Source organism: Lutjanus erythropterus, chromosome 7, assembly GCF_056507025.1.
Source record: "Lutjanus erythropterus isolate fLutEry1 chromosome 7, fLutEry1.hap2, whole genome shotgun sequence".
NCBI classification, from domain to species: Eukaryota; Metazoa; Chordata; class Actinopteri; order Lutjaniformes; family Lutjanidae; genus Lutjanus; species Lutjanus erythropterus.
In genome coordinates this window covers 4,955,955-4,974,147 of record NC_139323.1, presented here as the reverse complement: position 1 = coordinate 4,974,147, position 18,193 = coordinate 4,955,955, and the positions used below count along the sequence as shown (strand labels likewise).

Below are 18,193 nucleotides of genomic sequence, written 5' to 3'. Positions count from 1 at the left end.
CAGATTCTCTCTGCAGGGAGGGAGTGTTAGCAGCATTCCAGTTGTGTTAACTTTTACTTTGACTTCCAAGTAAAATAATCTTGATAAAGTGCTGGTTTGTTTCCAGCTTGTCTGACAGATCTCTGTGGGCTCAGATCCTCCTGTTGTCTTTGGGTTTGATAACCCATGTAGCTGTGCAGTGTTGTACATGTACACAAGCAAATGACAAGAAGCAGCAAGAGCAATGGAGACTGGTGACAACTTAGCCTAGAGATGATAGAACCGTCTCAACCGGAATAACCAACTGGAGTTTAATGAAAAATCTCGACTTCTGAAAATGTCACAAACAGGAGATGTAATGGGTGTGGTAGCAGCTCTGGATAAAGCTGCAGTTCATAACAACATAACATAATTATCAACTCTCTGTTAGTCCATCTCCAATATTTTATAATCAGATTCTGAGCATAGTCATAACATTAACTTTCCTCACGGAGGACAGAGCGAAGCTTATTCCAATAAGAAAAATGTAATGCATTTATATCAGATCACATCTTTATCGATTAGACTTATTATATATTGATGTGAAAAAGTTCCTTGAAACTCCTTTGTTCTTTAAGTGAACAAGATTAAGACAGTTGGGGTCAATATTTTTTTGCAAAAATTTTGAATTTTCTGTCCAGGGAATAGAAGCTCACTATCCTGGGAAATGTATTTGATTTTAAGGTATAATTTCAGTTATACCCTCAAAACACATTGGTCATAGCCTATTTCAAGCAAATACTGAACAAGGAGAATTGTGGGATCTAAACCTGACCACTTCAGTCTGTTATCTGGTGGTATTAATGATCTTTGAGGCAGGAGAACAAAATTTCAACATTAATTAACATTATAATGAACATATAAACTGCGCAAGTTGCATGCAGCTTGACCTTCACTGCAGCTGTGAGGTTGAAATGCCAAGTTTCTCACCTGTGATATATTACTGTCTGACTGAACAGCCTCATGTGAAGTGATCATTTCTAATTCTTCATATTATAAGCAAACAAAATTCATAAAAAGAAGTTCTTTGCTGTTTTCAAAGTCATTCTATTGAGCCGAGACAGATTTCATATTCTGTTTACATTCAGAGGCAGCTGCTGCGAGTCCAGCTGACGGCTGGCACCTTGTGCACTACTATGTTAGAAACAGTCAACCTAATGAAATTAATGGTCACACAAAATTAAAAAGCAAAAAAAAAAAAAAAACTCATTCACTAGGTGTGATATTTTGAATGGATTCTTCAGGAACCTTTGACTGTCTTTCTTCAGTGAGTGGCACATTTAGCTGCAGCCAGCTCTTGAGGTAAATCCATCATATGCTGCCATCTCTGCCAGTATTTCACCAAGAATTGCATAAAGTATTGTATTGTATAAAGTATGAATCCAGTGTTTTGAAGCTTTGGGCTTCACTTGGAATTTTGTCTGAAATTCCAAATGTCACAGCAAACCTCAGTACAGTGCATTTTATTCTTCGTTAGAGTGCAGCACACACTTTGCATCCATTTTGTTTAATCTTTTAATCTTTTGCTGTGACTTTATTAGCGGTCTTTTCAAACACCTTTCAAAAGTTTATGGCAACTTTACAACCGCTTTTTCCTGCTTTTCCTCAGGACTGGGGAGTCATTGCTCACCCATCTTGTACCTAATGCCCCCCATAGATGACCCGTGTGTATATGAATCTGTAACAGAGAGGACCAAACTGACATGACTTAGAATAGAAAAGTCACCGCTGATTACTTTAATCCCCCTCTGCTGTCATCTGGCCAGGTGATAGAGTTTGATGACGGTTCAGGCTCAGTGCTGCGTATCCAGCCGTTGAGGACCCACCGCGACGAGGCCATCTATGAATGCACAGCCACCAACAGTGTGGGGGAGATCAACACCAGCGCCAAGCTCACCGTCTTAGAGGGTAAGACCCGACTGCCTGTCTCACTAATCTTCCACACATGCCACGTGTCCTCGCTGGTTCACTCCTTCTCCTGCCTTCCCCCAGCCTGTCCTCACTCCTCAGATTCTCTGACAGCTGAAGGGGTTTATCATGGTAATGTGACCCTGTGTTGCCCTTACATTAAAGCTGCTGCTCATGTGTGCAGACAACACATTACACACTCTACTGGACTCACTCCCACATCCCTATTTGTGTTCACTGTTAACCATGGTACCTCAAAAGCACCTGTTGTGTTTTTTGTAACTAGTGCTGGTGAGTTCTGATGAGAGCTGTAGCCTGTTTCTTCTTTCCTCCTACTGACTGACCCACCTACCTATCTACCTACCAACTCACCTACCCATTCATCCAACCACAAGAGCATGTTTGACTGGTTAACAACCTACCTACTGTCTGACCTACCGACTTACCACGCTACCAACCAACTGACCAACCTACCTACCAACAGACCTTTGTACCTACCCACAGACCTACCTACTGACCAAATGACTGCCCTACCTATGTACCTACCGTCCTACATAGTAACTAACTGACTGACCTGCCTATCTATCTACCAACCTACCAACCCACCAACCCATCCTCCCAACCACAAAAACATGTTTTACTGTTTAATGACCTACCTACTGGAGTTACCACCCTACCAACTAACCGACTGATCTACCTACCAACTGACCTATGTAGCTACCTATCTATATGCCCAACTGCAAGAACACGTTTCAGTGATAAACGTCCAACCTACTCACCACCCTACCAACCAACCAACCAGCCTGCCTACAGACTGACCTCCCTACTTACTACCTTACCAACCAACCGACTGACTTGCCTACCGACTGACCTATGTACATCCCTTTGTACATACCTACAGACCTACATACTGTCCAGTTGACTGCCCTATCTATCTACCTACTGTCCTACCTACTAACTAACTGACTCACCAACCTCTCTACATCTTGACCTTCCTACTCATCCACCCAACCACAAGTACATGTTTGACTGTTTCAGGAAGACCAAAGAAATGTTTGGTTTAGTTCCTGTAGCATGGTTTCTAGAAGAGGTGCTGAAAATAAAGCTTTGCAACTTTTCACTGATGTCGCTGTCTGAGCCTGGTGATGACCACTAACTGTGAAATCCATATCCAACCCAAGAATAACTATGTTATTGTAAGGGCACAGTTTGTTTCTGCCTTGTTTTGTTTGGTCCGTCTTTTTGATTAATTGGCACCATCATTTGGTTATTTGGAATGTGTCATTTCATAATTAACGGAAGTAATTGCACATGTCCATATCTCCTTAAAATCCACTTGTGGCATGTTAGCTTGGTCTTCTGATTTCAGGTAAACTGAAAAACACTGATTTTATCTTGTAGCCATAATGAGCTGGATTTGTTGGATGGTGGATTTCATTGCTTACATTACAATGAAAAAGTAATTAAGTGTGTTTTTGCTAACTTTTCTGGGAACTAAGACAGCTGTATACATGTTGGTTTATACTGTACTCTATGTATGACTGGAGACAACTGTGGTTAGGTTTGTGGGAAACAATGAAAACCAACTCTGACATCTTTTGAAGGCAGTGAGAAGCAAACCAGGTTTTATTAACGGTGTCCACCTAACATCAAGCCTGTCTAAATAACATCAGCTAGCATGAATACAGTAAAACACATAGGTATGTGTTGAATTTTTGAGGAACATGTTGTTCTGCCCCAGAGCAACCCCATTGTTCTGGTGAAAGTGGCAGCTTTGGAAGTACTCATGTTACCTTATTAAACGTCTTCACTCATAAGACAGGTGTTGTTTCACTGGCATCGCCAGTTCTGCTCAAGACATTCAAAGTGTGCAGACTGGAGGAATGAAAGCCTGTGGGTGTAGATTTGTCAGTCAGGTAAACAAACCACAGTCTCCTGTTGAAAAGTTCTACACTTTTCCGCACGATTTATTATGGTTGTGTTTTCTGATCTGGTGTCCCTCTCCGCAGAACAACATTGTTTTGACTGCCTGATATAATGATGATAATGATATAATCTGCCATGGCTATGGCTTGGTTAGGTCAAGGCATTGATTTATTTGAATTTGTCATGTGCCTGTGGTTTCTGCTTTATTATTCCTGCCAGGCGTAAGCAGAGCTTCCAGTGATTGAGTGTGTGCATGATCACTGGACCTACAGGTTGTCTGCAGCTAATCTCGAATAGTACAGGACCAAACAGACGATTTTTTTGTGTGCACATTCATAACTGTATGCTGAAAGACTTCTGTGATTCTGAATCTTTGAATAATCTTGACAAAGCTTTTTATTGACTTTTATGCCTTTATGTTTTTATGACCAGAGGTACCATTCTTGTGAACGTGATATCTTGAAAATGCCTTTAGGGCCCAACAGGGTTAATTAATTCAATTTTGGTGGTCAAAGGTCAGGGTCATTGTGACCTCATGTCTGACATGTTCTTTTAAACATCAAATCCCAGGAACGCCTTGAGGGATACAACTGTGAGGAAGTAATACAACCACTGGTAGTGGACTTGTCACTCTTCTTAACCAGTAACTAGGGGCCACGAGTGATCAACAACTGGTTCAGTTTGAAACCTTGTTTCAGCTCAGGACACCACATGTGGAGGTCAAGTTAATGTTAATGGAACTTTGCAAATCTCAGCTTGTTGCATCTGGCAGTTGTGGTGGCATTGCAGTGGGTGCTTCACCACCTGTTACCTGGTGTGAATTTGCACTCTACTGAGTGACCTCTTCTAGTCAGTGATGTTTTTTCTTTAATAAACTTACAATTCTGATATATTTTAGTCGTGGCCTCCGCCCAGTTACTACAGAAACTAGCTGATTCATTTACTGTTACTTTTTCTCCTTGTTAATTTAATGTTATCCCTGGGATTATATGTGCACCAAAGACACATTTCTGCTACAGTGACTGCACTACAGCAGACAACGCTTTGAACTAAGCTCCCTATTTGCTGGAACAAAATGTCAGTGTGTGGTTTGGCTGTTAGATGTCTGAGTCCCAAACAGAGCCCAGTATCTCAGTGTGATGGTGTTTTTTTGAGCAGGAATGTGTTGAAAGTGATTTTGGCTGGGAACCTCCTGTAGGTGTGTCTCTAGACAGCTCTGTTCTTTGCCAGCGGCAGGATGGAGCCCAAACACATTTATTTAATCGACACTCTAATTGATAGACAAACAACCACACACAAAAAAAGGGCTGTCTCTCTGGCAGCCTTTTCCAAATCACTCAGGAACCCATTATACTTATTCTGCCATGTAGATATTGTCAGCAGTAAACACAGCCTGAGGCTCCAGAGCCTGTTGCACCAAACAAACAGGCCTTTTCGCTTGAAAACCACTCAGGGTCTTGTTAAAGGAGAGTGACGGGCCAGACTGATAATCACTGTTAACAGACTCATATTTAATGCACAAAGCTATAAGACACAGAATAAGCTGTGCCCTGATGCACATGTATTTACAGAACCTCCAGATTTCAGGTTTCTCCATGTCTGCCAGTGTCAGATCATTAAGAAAGCTGTTCACAACAGTTCAATAAGGTGGGCGAGACAGGCTTCATTACAGATCTTCACTTGTTACCTGCTGGTCTACATGGACTGACAAATATTGCATTTTAACACAAATGCAGGAAGCTTTTGAGCAAAGCTTTCAAGGTTAGTCATGTTGTTTCACTTTGGCGATATATCATTATTAACTGGTACCATAATGGTTTGTATAACAAATAGAGCTGGGACAGTAGTAAGTATTTTGATTCTTAAGTATTGCGATTGTACAAGAATTGTGATTCGATACTACAATTTATTACCATTTTGTTTGCTTTTTTAACACTAGACACTGAGAAAAAGTTGAGTCACACACTTTGACAGACTGTATATCGTAATTCAGATTTCAAGAGACAATGCACATTTCATGTCAGTCAGTCTGACAGTCAGTCAGTCAGAACTTTATTTCAGCAGCAACATTGCTATACTGCATATAAAAATAGTAAATTAAATACTTTTTGAATTAAACTTTAGCTGTTCCTGCTCATCAAGCTAGTGTCATACGAAAATGATAACGAAAACGAATAGAGCACCTGAAAACTGTCCACAGTACAATGAGAGCATTGAAATCTATTCTTCAAATATGAAATCGAACTTGAGAATCATTCTTTCAAAACCCTTTTTATGCTAAAAATATGAAGTCAAATGGATCTGTTTGTTAATATAATATTACTGTGATCATGATACTAATTTCCATTAGAGGGTCAGTGTGAATTCCCATTATGTGTTAGCATTAAGCTAACAGGCTATAATGCCATAATCCATAATGCCATAATCTGCCAATAGATCCCCCTAAATCTTACTCACTGGACCTTTAACATTTCAAACCACGACTGAAAACTACATTACATATACATAACTTCTACTTTGTGGCCCTGGGTTTCGTAAACCTGACACCATCTCCCAGCAGTATTCATCCTTTGTGTTGAAAGTCTGTGTAGGAGGCTTCATAAATAGTTCTCAGTCCTACTGCGAGGTAGGTGTGTTTAAGTTCTAGATCAACTTTCAGCACGATTCCTAGGAGTGATTCTGAGATGTTTGATAGATATGGGCCCGGTGCATGAAATATTAAAGTCACCTCCCCTCCACTAAGGAAATACACTGATCAGTGACAGCACTAAAAGCACTGACAGGTGAAGTGAATAACATTGATTATCTTGTTACAGTGACAACTGTCAGTGCATGGGATATATCAGGCAGCAAATGAAAAGTCAGTTCTTCAAGTTGATGTGTTTGGAAGCAAGAAAAATAGGCAGGTTGAGGATCTGAGCGATTAACAAGGGCCACATTACGTTGTGTGGGGAGTGAAGGCTAACCCACAGATGAGTCAGATTGCCCAAGCTGACCCCTGTCCACCACCAAAAGTACTTACAATGGGCACGTGGATATGGAGCAATGGAAGAAGGTGGCCTGGTGTTGACATGGCTTCCAAATGCCCCAGATCTCAATCTGATCGACCCTCTGTGGGATGTACCACAGCACTAAGTCTGATGCATGGAGGTCCCACCTCACAACTCCCAGCTGTTAATGTCTGCCAGATACCACAGGACACCTTCAGAGGTCTTGTGGAGTCCATCCCTTGGTAGGTCAGAGGTGTTTTGGTTACACAAGGGAAACCTACACAATATTACAATATTAGGCAGATGGTTTTCTGATTGGTGGCCAAATCAGACCAAAACCTCTTTGGAATTCCTGGAAAACTATTACATTACTAGAGATATGCTAGTAGTTTCCCCATCTTGTGATAAGCTATGTTAAAGCTGTATTAATGCTGCGTTCCATTAACCTCTGAAATTGGAAGTCGGAGCTGGGAATGATGTCACACTCCAGTTGGCGGTTTTCCAGTAACACAAGTGGGAAAGTCAAAGAAAAAGTCCTGCATGGGGCAGCCACCTTGGATATCGAGGTCAGGGTTGGTGAGGTTTTCCGACTTTCCGAGTCGTGAATCTGACTTGAAATTTTTCAACTGGGAACTCTGGGAATTCTGACTTCCCAGTACAACATGAAACACACCATTAGGCCACTGACTTCAGTCTTATCATCTGACTCCCAGTAAGACAGCAAAGAAGTCCATTCCCTTATAATGGTAGACTGTTACTCTAATAGAGTGAGTCTTGCGCGTAAATTATGGATGTTGCTCATAGTTAGGGAGCCGCTGAGACTAAAAGAATTCCATTAGTCTTTGTTTCAATGAAGAGTTTGTTTTCAGTGATAGTATATAAGGTGTTCTTGGCTTTACCACCCTCAGGTAAACTACATTCTGGAAGAAAAACAGATTTAGGAGTCATTGTATAGCTGCATCATACAAAAAATATTTCCCTCAGTAGTCAAACTTCACAACCTGTAGTGGGCATACCTTACAAGAGATGTTTTGGTTATACGACTTTGTGCAAATCGTTAATCTCAATCTTTTGTTAGTGCAGATGGTTTTATCCTCCATATAGTAAAAGCTGAAAAGCTTTCAGTATGTTTCATACTGAGACCGACTTCCATTTCAGTCACTATTTTGTGTCATAATTTTCAAACGGTGGGTTTGTCTTTTTCGGAAACCAAACTCCTGTGTGATGCGTGAGAGCTGAGGAGAGAATGGAAAGAGAAAACAGCAAAAGCAATAAGAGAGAGTGGGCAGAAAACTAGAGATGAGAGAGTGAGGGAGAGGAAGAGGATGAAGACGCGGCAGAGTCGACAGCAGGACTCTGGGTAATGAGAGTGCAGCATTAGTCATGAAGTGAAGCGACAGAGAGAGCTTAAGGGGATGAAGGGAGGGAGATGGTGAAGACAGCAGGAGCTGGAGCCAGCACAATGCAGACGGAGATGAGAGGTACTTCTCACGCGTGGGAGTTGGATGCCTTTCCGCAGAAAGCATCATATACTTTTCTCTTTTGGTTGATTGTGACACTCAAGAGGCACATCACTCCAAACAAGCCTCCTGCACTTGTTATGGCCCCGAGTGGTACTGCTGGTTGCACTGATAGGCACTGAATCAACATCAGTGTCTTTTAAAGTGCTAGATTTCTGTCCCACTGTCTTCCTGTCTCTGCTGCTCACTATGTGTCAGCAATATGTCTCTGTGAGGTGACTGGATCTTTTTTTGTCTATCATCGTCTGAGATGCCTTGCCTAAGGGCTCTGTAAAGGTGGGTAGTGTAGATACATGGAGCGCTCTGTGTGCTCTGCCTGAATGCATATTTATATGCATGATAGGTGCACTGACTATAAATGGTCAGGAGCAAAATCGTGAAGTTAACATTCAATAAGAGCTTCTTTAAATTATGTGTATGAATGAGTCATCACATACATAAACACATTTTAAAGGCTATATAAATGTAAACACCATGCAGCAACACCGTGTCCTAGAAATTATGTTCATGTACAACTAATTTGCAACAGGAAGTACATTTTCAGAAACATGGTCACGCTTTATTTGACAGTACACCAATAAGCTGTACTTTATATTAAATTGGACAAAAACTAGAATGTTCTTTATTAAGCAGTAGTTACACCATTAAACAGCATACACCCAGCAGTACACTAATAAAACCTAACAAGCTGTATCAAATTAGACAAAAACTAGAAATAATATGCTCTTTATTAGACAGTAGTAAACCCTTTATTAGACCTCTATTAGACTTTATTTGAAGGTAATTAGGGACACATTAAAACAGAACTGTACTGTAAACAAAAGTGTATTGTTTCCCATTGTTAAACCCTTATTAGACTTTACTAGAGGGTGACTGGGGAGATATTACAACAGAACTGTACTGTAAACAAAAGTGTATTGTTTCATTAAATATGGAAGTAGCAGATATTTGATTTCACCTTAGTTTACAATACAGCTCTGTTGTGTCCCCATCTACCCACTAATAAAGTCAAATCAGTGATTGAACACATTATTTCTGTTTTTGTGTCTAATTTAATACAAAGTACAGCTTGTTATATCTTATTAGTGCACTGTAAAGTAAAGTCACTCAGTAAAGTGCTGATCTCCACCAGGCAAGAGATGGTGAAGCACCTGCTCTGATGTCACCACAACTGCCAGATGCAACCAGCAAAATTATCCAAGAATTTTTGTATTGGTTTGTCTTTTTCTTTTCTTTACAATGCATAGAACAGTGTATTGGTGTTGTAACCCAGCATCCCGGGTTTACCTAACTGTATAAACTTTACAAGAAAACAATTGGTAATATTTATATAGCATAACAGACAACCTATCAGTGTTAGAACAATTTAAATATATAGAATATAGATATAATTTGTGGATGTTATATCAATATCATGAAATGAGATTAGATATGGTCTTAGATTTTGTATGTCATTATATTGTGATATCATGGTTTCTGGTCATCACCTCTGGTATCATTACTTATTTTATACCTGCAAATGCATCTCCCATCGAAACTAGAATTTCTAGAAAATGTAGAGAATACGGGAGGTAGAGCTGAATATTCCTGCTTTACTAGATTGTCTTCAGATCACCTTCAAAGCAGAGAGGGTTAAGTTTATGAACAGTGCAGTGCACCTCGCTCTCTCCTGTTAAAATTCACTGTAGCCACTAGTCTGATCGCTCCATTTCCACCTCTCTTTGCAATCAATTTAAAGAGTACTCCAGCCCGATCAAACGAAAATGCATTAAAAGGAATTAAAATGTCAGTTTTCTTAATGAATTGATGTATTGATCTATTTGATCCATAGCAAAAATATAGATAAGGAAATATCCTGTGCCACTTGAAATGAATACAAACTGCCACAGTGAAATAACAAGCGATCTCGTCACTGAAGCTGTTTTTTGAAACGATTTTAAAAGTGTCATAATCAACTGGAGATGATAGTTGCCCTCCACAGCATGATACCAGTCATTTTTGTTAAAGTGAGACTACCAGTTAGAAACAGTGTTAACTTTTGTAATTATAAGCCCCAGCCAAAGTTACCGTGGCCCACCCAAAGTTGAAATCCTGGCGCCGTGCCTGTTTTTTTGATATTTTTTAGCTGCAAATTTACTAAGGTTTGGACCCTAAAAACACAAGCATGTTCAATGAATTATGATCTTTTAGTGTGTTCATGCACTACACTGATTGTGTGTGATGTGCTGCTGGCGTATGTCAGTTGTTTTTTAGCTATCTGACCGATGCTTCAAATGACCAAATGACACACACTCTTTGGAGCTTTGATTTTTCTGCTGCTTTGAACTTGCTAAATTGCACACCTGTCAGCTCTCTAACATTTGTCAGTAGCAGAGGCCAATAGGTTTGTATGATGGTTCAGAATGGAAATATTTTTTCCCACATGTCTTGCTTACTAGTTTTCCAGTGTTTTACTTTATTAGTTAAAAATCCCTGAGTAAGCCAGGTCTCACTGTGCTTCAAGAGGTTAAGGATACTTTGGCAAATATTGTCTCATGGAGGATTTAACCCAGGATGACTTCACCTACCAGGAGTTCACCCAGCGGCCCTGGGACCTGATATGGCTAATTAATTTCCTTTTAGTCCTGCTCCTGCACTCTCCATCTCCTGCATGGAGGCCATCCATCCCTTTGGCCATTTGAGCAGCAAAGAGCCTCTGAAGGCCGGAGAACACCCTGACAGTTAGAGCAAAGAGAGAGTGAAACGCAGGGAGACTGCTCCCTAAGAGCTGAATGAGGAGTGATAAATGACACATTATGAAAGATGAATGATAGCTGCACTGCTGCCACACACCCAGCAGCTTTATGAAGCTGAGCCTTTGACCTGCAGGGACTGTTGCACCATGACTCAAGCTGAGGCAGCACCAGTGGAAAAGTTACCTTGAAAATGTCATAAATCTCTACAGATGCAATTGCTGATATTTAAACGACTTCCCCTGCAAAAGCCATAGAATAGCTCCTTATAAGAATCATTTGTTTACTTACACAAAAATTAAGTAATTTCCATTGGTTTTTACTGAATAAAGCCAGACAAGACTATTGCCGGTGAAGCAGCAAAAGTCTTGTCTTGCTTTATTTTGTGAGAACTGCTGGTATAGAAACAGCTCCGTAAAAGAGAAATTGAAAATGAATTTTAATGCGCAGTCATCCCAGCATGGAGCTGCATTTTGAGGCCTCTGGGGACTCAAAAGCAACACAAGAAGCAGACAACTGGTCAAGCTGTAAACAGATTTATAATTCTGTGGCCAGGAGCCAGATCTATGAACATTAGGCAAATGACAGTGGCGGCATAATCAGTGCCTGAAAGCCACATGTACAACAACAGCACAGTGTCTTCATGTTTGTACTGCTGGAAACTAAAATTTTACTTTCTCGAATGATATCATCAGATATAATGATGCTGGATATATCAGGTGGTCGTCCATCTTTTATATGATGGATATTGAGTTGTTGTCGGTGTGAAACTGATTTGTGCAACACAGTCAGCTGATATATGGGAAGCCCACAAATTCTGCTAATTGCAATATGTAATATTTTGGTTTGATCCCATCCATATAGTTGTTATTCGAAATTTTCTGGTAACACTTCACTTTCTAGGTCCCATAAATTCATGGTAAATAGGTGGTACTTACCAATTGATATATTTGAAATTTCTTAAAAATTACCCACAAATTACATCCTAATTACCTACACATTTCATGGTTAACTATGTAATAATCAGCAAGTACCATTTCCATATAGTTGGTGGTAATTACAAAGCAACATATTTGAAATTTCTCAGAATTTACCCACAAATAACCCCCATATTTCATTTTAAGTATATGTCATAATTTGAAAGTGTCATTTTCAAACAAGTAGGTGGTAATTGCCATTTTACATGTTTGAATTTTCTCTGAAATTTACCTCAAACTTACCCCAATTTCATGGTAAATTTGTGATAATTATTAAGTATTATAACTGGGGTGGGACTCGATTAAAAATTGTAATCTAATTAATTAGAGGCTTTGTGATTAATTGATCTCAATTAATTGCATTTTAATGGCATAACAATATTTGCCACAAGAAGCAACATTTTTCAATTTAAATGGATTTTGGTATATTACTGAATCAAATGATAGACACATACATACACAACAAAATATTGTTTATTTTGCATCAGTCTGAAAATGGCACTATAAATCATAATGGTGGCTATATTCAAGCTTTCATAGAACTTTATTTAAACTCAGAAGCGTTTCAGAAGCATTTCGGCAATTTTATGAAACTGTGGCAGGGGGATGTGGTTTCCAGATCCTCTAAGGTGGTCAGGGGTCATGCAGCTAACATTTAAATGCATCAATCTGGTGCACTTTGAGAGGAACAGACTCTAGATCAATGAAAATTCTTTACATCTTCTTTCTCTAAAATTCAAATCAAACATTTCAAATAGAACCCAACAATTCTCCATTTGCACAATGTAGTGTGTGGTATATGTCTATGGTCATCAGAGTGCTTTTTCATCCCCGAATTATTAAAATACCTCACTTTTTACAGTTGAATATGTATACATTGTTAATCTTTTACCATTCCCTTTTAGTATTTAGTTAGTATTTTTGATAGTTTTGACTAACATTTTCAAAAGAGCACAATCTGACGGTTCAATTTAAAACATGCCCAGTACCTCTTCTGTCTGAAGACATTTGAAAACAAATCAATCCATAACATGAATGACATGTGACAGACCCTTCTCACTGATCTCTGGACTTACACTGCTTGCCCCCCCCACCCCCCACTGTCTTCAAGGGCCCTATGCAACCACATAGTCTGCATATAGCATGAAATGGCCATGATGTGGCATAAGTCTTCAAAAACCCGTATCAGAGGAAGCAGCGATGCCCAGACTGATCAGCCGCTGATCATTATCAGCCGATACTCACTAAAAGCAGGAGAGATTGGATTTAATGCTGCTGTAAACTGATCGATGATTCTCAGGTGATTTGGTGTCATTGTTGCATGCTAACTAACCTAAAGGAGCACTTCATCCCCAATATGATTTGTGCCAATTACTCAATGTGTTGCCTTGAATTTTTTCCCTTGCATGCCAATCCTTTCGTGTATAATAAATCCAAAACATACTACCTAGGCTTTAAGTTTTTAGTCTGCCTGTGCGTAAAATACCAAGGCAATCTAAAAACATCTGCTTTAAAACATGTAAAACTCATGAAGTGTAATCCAAGTCTCATTTATCTGGCTGCATGCACTATACTTCCAAAAGACCTTGCTATTAAAATCCCTTCCGGTGGAAAACCCTGAAGAGAGACTAGTACTACAACACCCCTGTGCACACGGCAGAGACAAACAGCGTCTGCAGTCTAGTCCAGCCTAACCCCACCTGCCAGGAGCTGCATGTGTGGTTGTTTAGGAGCTGCACAGTCAAACAGCATCTATTGCGCCGGTTGGTGTAGATCCCAAACAGGGTTGCAATTTGTTTAGTCGATCGCCTAAACAATCAATCATCAGTTAATCATTAAGATACAAAATGCATGTCTTTTTTTTCAACATACTAGTGGCACATCAGTTCTGTGGAACATTAATTCATAACTCACAGATAATCTAAATGAACAGAATGATAAAATAAAAAGGCTTTCATTTGAAATGGCTGCTCTTGTCCGTCTGTCTTTATTTAACAAATGGCTCTGTAAGTGATTGAAAGGAACCGAGTTACTTCTTGTGATCACTGCAAAATCTGCTGCAACTATGTTCTCCTCAAACCTTGTTCTCCTTCTGTGTTGTTTGCTTGTTCTTCTGGTGCTTGTTGTGCAAAGTCTCACAGTGACACAGTGAGACACAGTGTCCCCACAGTCATAGTAAAAGCTGTCAATGTCCTGCCTGAGGCACGCAGCATATCTATGTATATGTGCTGCAGTTACGATCATGGCCGCTGCAGTGGGAAAGAGGGTGCTACTCCCCAAAAAGAGAGAGATGCTGTGTGCACATTTACACACAATGCACAGCAGCATAACTACTTTGATTATTTAATTACTACCTTTAGAGAGATTCATCTGTAAAGTTTATAGCCACAGCTTTTAATTTTGATGTTTGAATGTCCCAAATGTTTTTGCTGCAGTGACGTTCAGGTTTGAGAAGGTGACTTTAAAAATGTATTCCAATACAATTACAAATTACCTGTTAAAAAATGTAGTCAGTAACCTAATTACTGATTACTTTGTTACTTTTGGATTACCTCTAACATTAGTGGTTTGTCTGTGTAGTTAAGGTTAGTGCTTGTTGTGTGTTCAGGTAATGTCAGCAATTGGTCTGTGTAACTAATATTAGTAGTTGGTCTTACCTGTAAATGTTTCTCTAAATTAGATGTTGAGACAAAATAATGGCAAAATTTTCAACTAATGAAAGCTTTTTGTCAGAAGATAAGGATGACTGTCAAATTAGCTGGTTTCACTCAACTTCAGACTGGTGTTGAGACTGCTGTCCTGCACCTAGTCATCCCCTTAATCCCCATTTTTCTGAAATATAACTGTAAAACTGCTTTTGTAACTGTAATGGAATACAGTTACTTTTGTCTTATATCGTAATTACAGTCTTGTTACATATAGTCCATTACTCCCAAACCTGGTGTTTTTACACATGGAAACGCATATTTTTCACTTCCCCGATGGTCTGAATAACTCGCTAAATTTGTAGCTTAATTTATATAGCCTTAAATATTTTGGTGGTAAAAACAGACCTGTGGCTCAAAGTACGCAGTGGACCAAATCATTGTGAGGCTAGTCTGACTCACTGGATGCTCACTGTGGGTATAAGTCCTGGCACTGGTCGCGTGCTTCAAGCGGCATAGTGGCATCTGCTATCTAGGTTTTCAAAGTCACCGGGGAACAAGAACAACCTCCTAGTTGCAACCTACATGCTGAATACCGCAAATTAACAAGCTAGCAGCTGTTACCTTTTCTTTTGCGGTGATATAGTCATTTTAATGCCAGTGCTCACCTTCCTACGTGCAAATGTTCCACCAAAGCAGCACTGTCCCAAGACAGACCTTTCTCCAGCGCTGAGTGCTGTGGAGACAGGTCTGGTTATGTTAGACTACTGCAGAGCTGCCAACTCTCATGCATTGGCCTTGAGACTCATGCATTTGATTAGCTTCACACGCTCTCACGCCACACCTCCAATTTCTCACGCTGAAATGCACATCAAGAGCCTTTTTATATGTTTAAGGTTAAAAACGGTTATGAATATACCTGAGAGCTGAGTTTATCTGTGATCTATTTGTTGAGCCTGAGAGAAGCCACTCGTGATCAATTAGTTATGCTTGCAGAGACTGTGAGGGGGTTGAGCTCACGCAAAGTATATGGCGTAAAGTTTGACAAAGACAGAGAGGGTCGTGTCTAGAAGGGAACCCTAGACCCGCAAAAGATCGCGCAAGTTTGATATTTTAGTAGAAATAACGAACACAAATCTTGTGAGAGTTGTGCAACTGAAGTCACCTTTTAGACACGATGGAAAAAGGTGCGCAGCTCCAAAAATAGAAAATCATGTCGTGGTGTCGATGTTTTTAATGTGGCGGGTCGCCATAAATAAAACACTATTCACTGAACCACAGAGAGTCACTGAAACACTGATCACTGACCTGCTGTGATGGAAAAAATACTCACATTCTTTACTTAAGTAAAAACACTAATAACACAATGTAAAAATACCTAATTACAATTTAAAAATCTTGCATGTTATTGTTTCCATTTTTGAAAAATCAACTTTTTGTTTTTGTTGTACTTTAATGGTATTCTTATTGGTATTTTTTGATGACTAAATACAGACCTGCAAACTCATCAGAGGAGAAAAAGGTGGCATGTTGGTAAACCAGTCCTCTGTCCTCTGGGGGTCTGGGAGCATCTGTCCTGCTCCAGAAGAAAAATGTTGTGATTTTAACATGTGAACTAAACATTCTGGTGACTGTTTCAGTTAAAAGAGTTAGTTCCATCTGTTCGTGGTTTCTGCAGACATTACTACCTTTACTTTTACCTTTGTACTTGAATAAAAAGTAAAAGTAAAAGTTCATTTAATAGACCCGTCTTATCTTTTCCCTCTTTTGTATATTACCATTGTTCTTAAATAAAGCAAAAGTAATATAATAGAAAAAAATGCAGAACACGCAATATTTCTTATCTGATTACTTGATTAATCGCCAGAATAATCGATAGATTATGCTTTAATTTTACTGGTCTGGCCCCCTTGAGATCAAATTGTATTGTATGTATCTGAACCAAGCCTGAACCAAAATGAGTTTGACACCCCTGCACTAAACTGTCTTTGGCTCACGCCATCATGCTCACCATGGGCTTGCGCCCACGATACCGAGACGGTTCACGACCAGTTCATTGCATCATCGTGGACTGAGCAGCAAGAGAGGTGTCCGAGCTGCCAACTCTCACGCATTGGCCGAGAGACACGCATTTGGTTGGCTCCACCAAATCTCACTCCAAGGTTTTTGGAAAAGTTGGCAGCCCTGCTACTGTGAGGCATAATGAGGGGGAGCACATGATATTTCAAAATTTAAAAATGCATTGTTTTGCATTAAAATTAGAACAGACGCTTTGCCACAATACAGAATCTCACTAACACTGACTAGACACTGACAGAAAACAGTGGTTATATTTTAATTTTTTATTACTGTTAGTGGCAATTGCATGGATACGTCCCTACCATCCCTACCCAGTTCTACATAGCAGTAGATACTGAGCAGATCGTCAGTAGTATAAACAGAACTGCATGCATGTTGTGGAGTTTCTCTGGCCCTTAAGTTTCGATTGTAAAAATGCAAGTCAGACGGGTTAAAATCGGGCACCAGCAGTTAAACACATGCAGATCAATCCTCATTATGAGAAGCACTACTCAACCTGCGAAAACATTTGTAAGTCGGCTGCGGCTCCAGGGCCTGTTCCAGTATGTTTAACACACGCTGACTCTAACCCTGAACTCTGTGTTCACCCTGAGTTAAGCATGTGCGTCGTGAATGAAAAAAAGAGATCATAGACGGAGCTCCAATTCTCCAATTCACCATGGCAACGGGTAAATAGAGTAGAGCCTCCTGTTTAATCCAGAGAAGCTAGAAATATCGATGCATGCCAATGCAGACTGTGTCCATTTATCTACAAAACAGCAGCAGCAGTGACAGAGACCCTGAGCTGAAGTGGAGAAAAGAGTGAATACGTCAATAACACTATCACATTTTATTCAGCGTAATGCTCATTTATCATTCACCAGACGTGGATTTCCTTAATGGATGACACAATGCTGTAATCCTTCTGTATGTTAAAGTACAGTTTTGAACACATTAATTCAGTTGTAGGCTGGCAGGAAGAACACTGATGGTAGAGATGAAAATATAGAACAAACTAATCCATAGTTAGAGACATATTATAGACTTATGATCGCAGCCTCATAGTCTGACCTAGTAATAGCTGAATGATGTTAATCATTTGAGGATGAAATTCTAGTTGTCTGTATTACATATAAAAATCTTGCTCAATGGCTATATTTCATCATGTAGATTTAAATATTAGTCATTTCAGCTGCGCCACAATCAGTCTCACTCAGAAATATTCACAAAATCTCGAACATGACATGATGACTAAGGGAAAGGAATATCCAACCAGTGAGACTGATCACAACATCAGAAGGATTATGATTGATCTATGTCTTATGTGACTGAAGCTTCATACTGAGTTTGTTCGTTGTTTTAAACAGTGAGTACTACAGTAAAGCTGATTGATTGTCCACATACTCACAGTGTTATAAA

The 18,193-nt window shown here is 39.7% G+C and overlaps 1 protein-coding gene across 7 annotated transcripts in view; it reads left to right on the top strand.

Moving 5' to 3' along the window:
- ptprfa (protein tyrosine phosphatase receptor type Fa) overlaps positions 1–18,193 on the top strand; it is a 467,935-nt gene that overhangs the window by 183,304 nt on the left and 266,438 nt on the right. For all 7 annotated transcript variants that reach the window (XM_084722446.1, XM_084722451.1, XM_084722450.1 and 4 more), the window contains exon 4: positions 1,785–1,926. In XM_084722446.1, coding sequence (XP_084578572.1) covers positions 1,785–1,926 — 142 coding nt within the window. The remainder of the gene's footprint in view (positions 1–1,784; positions 1,927–18,193) is intronic.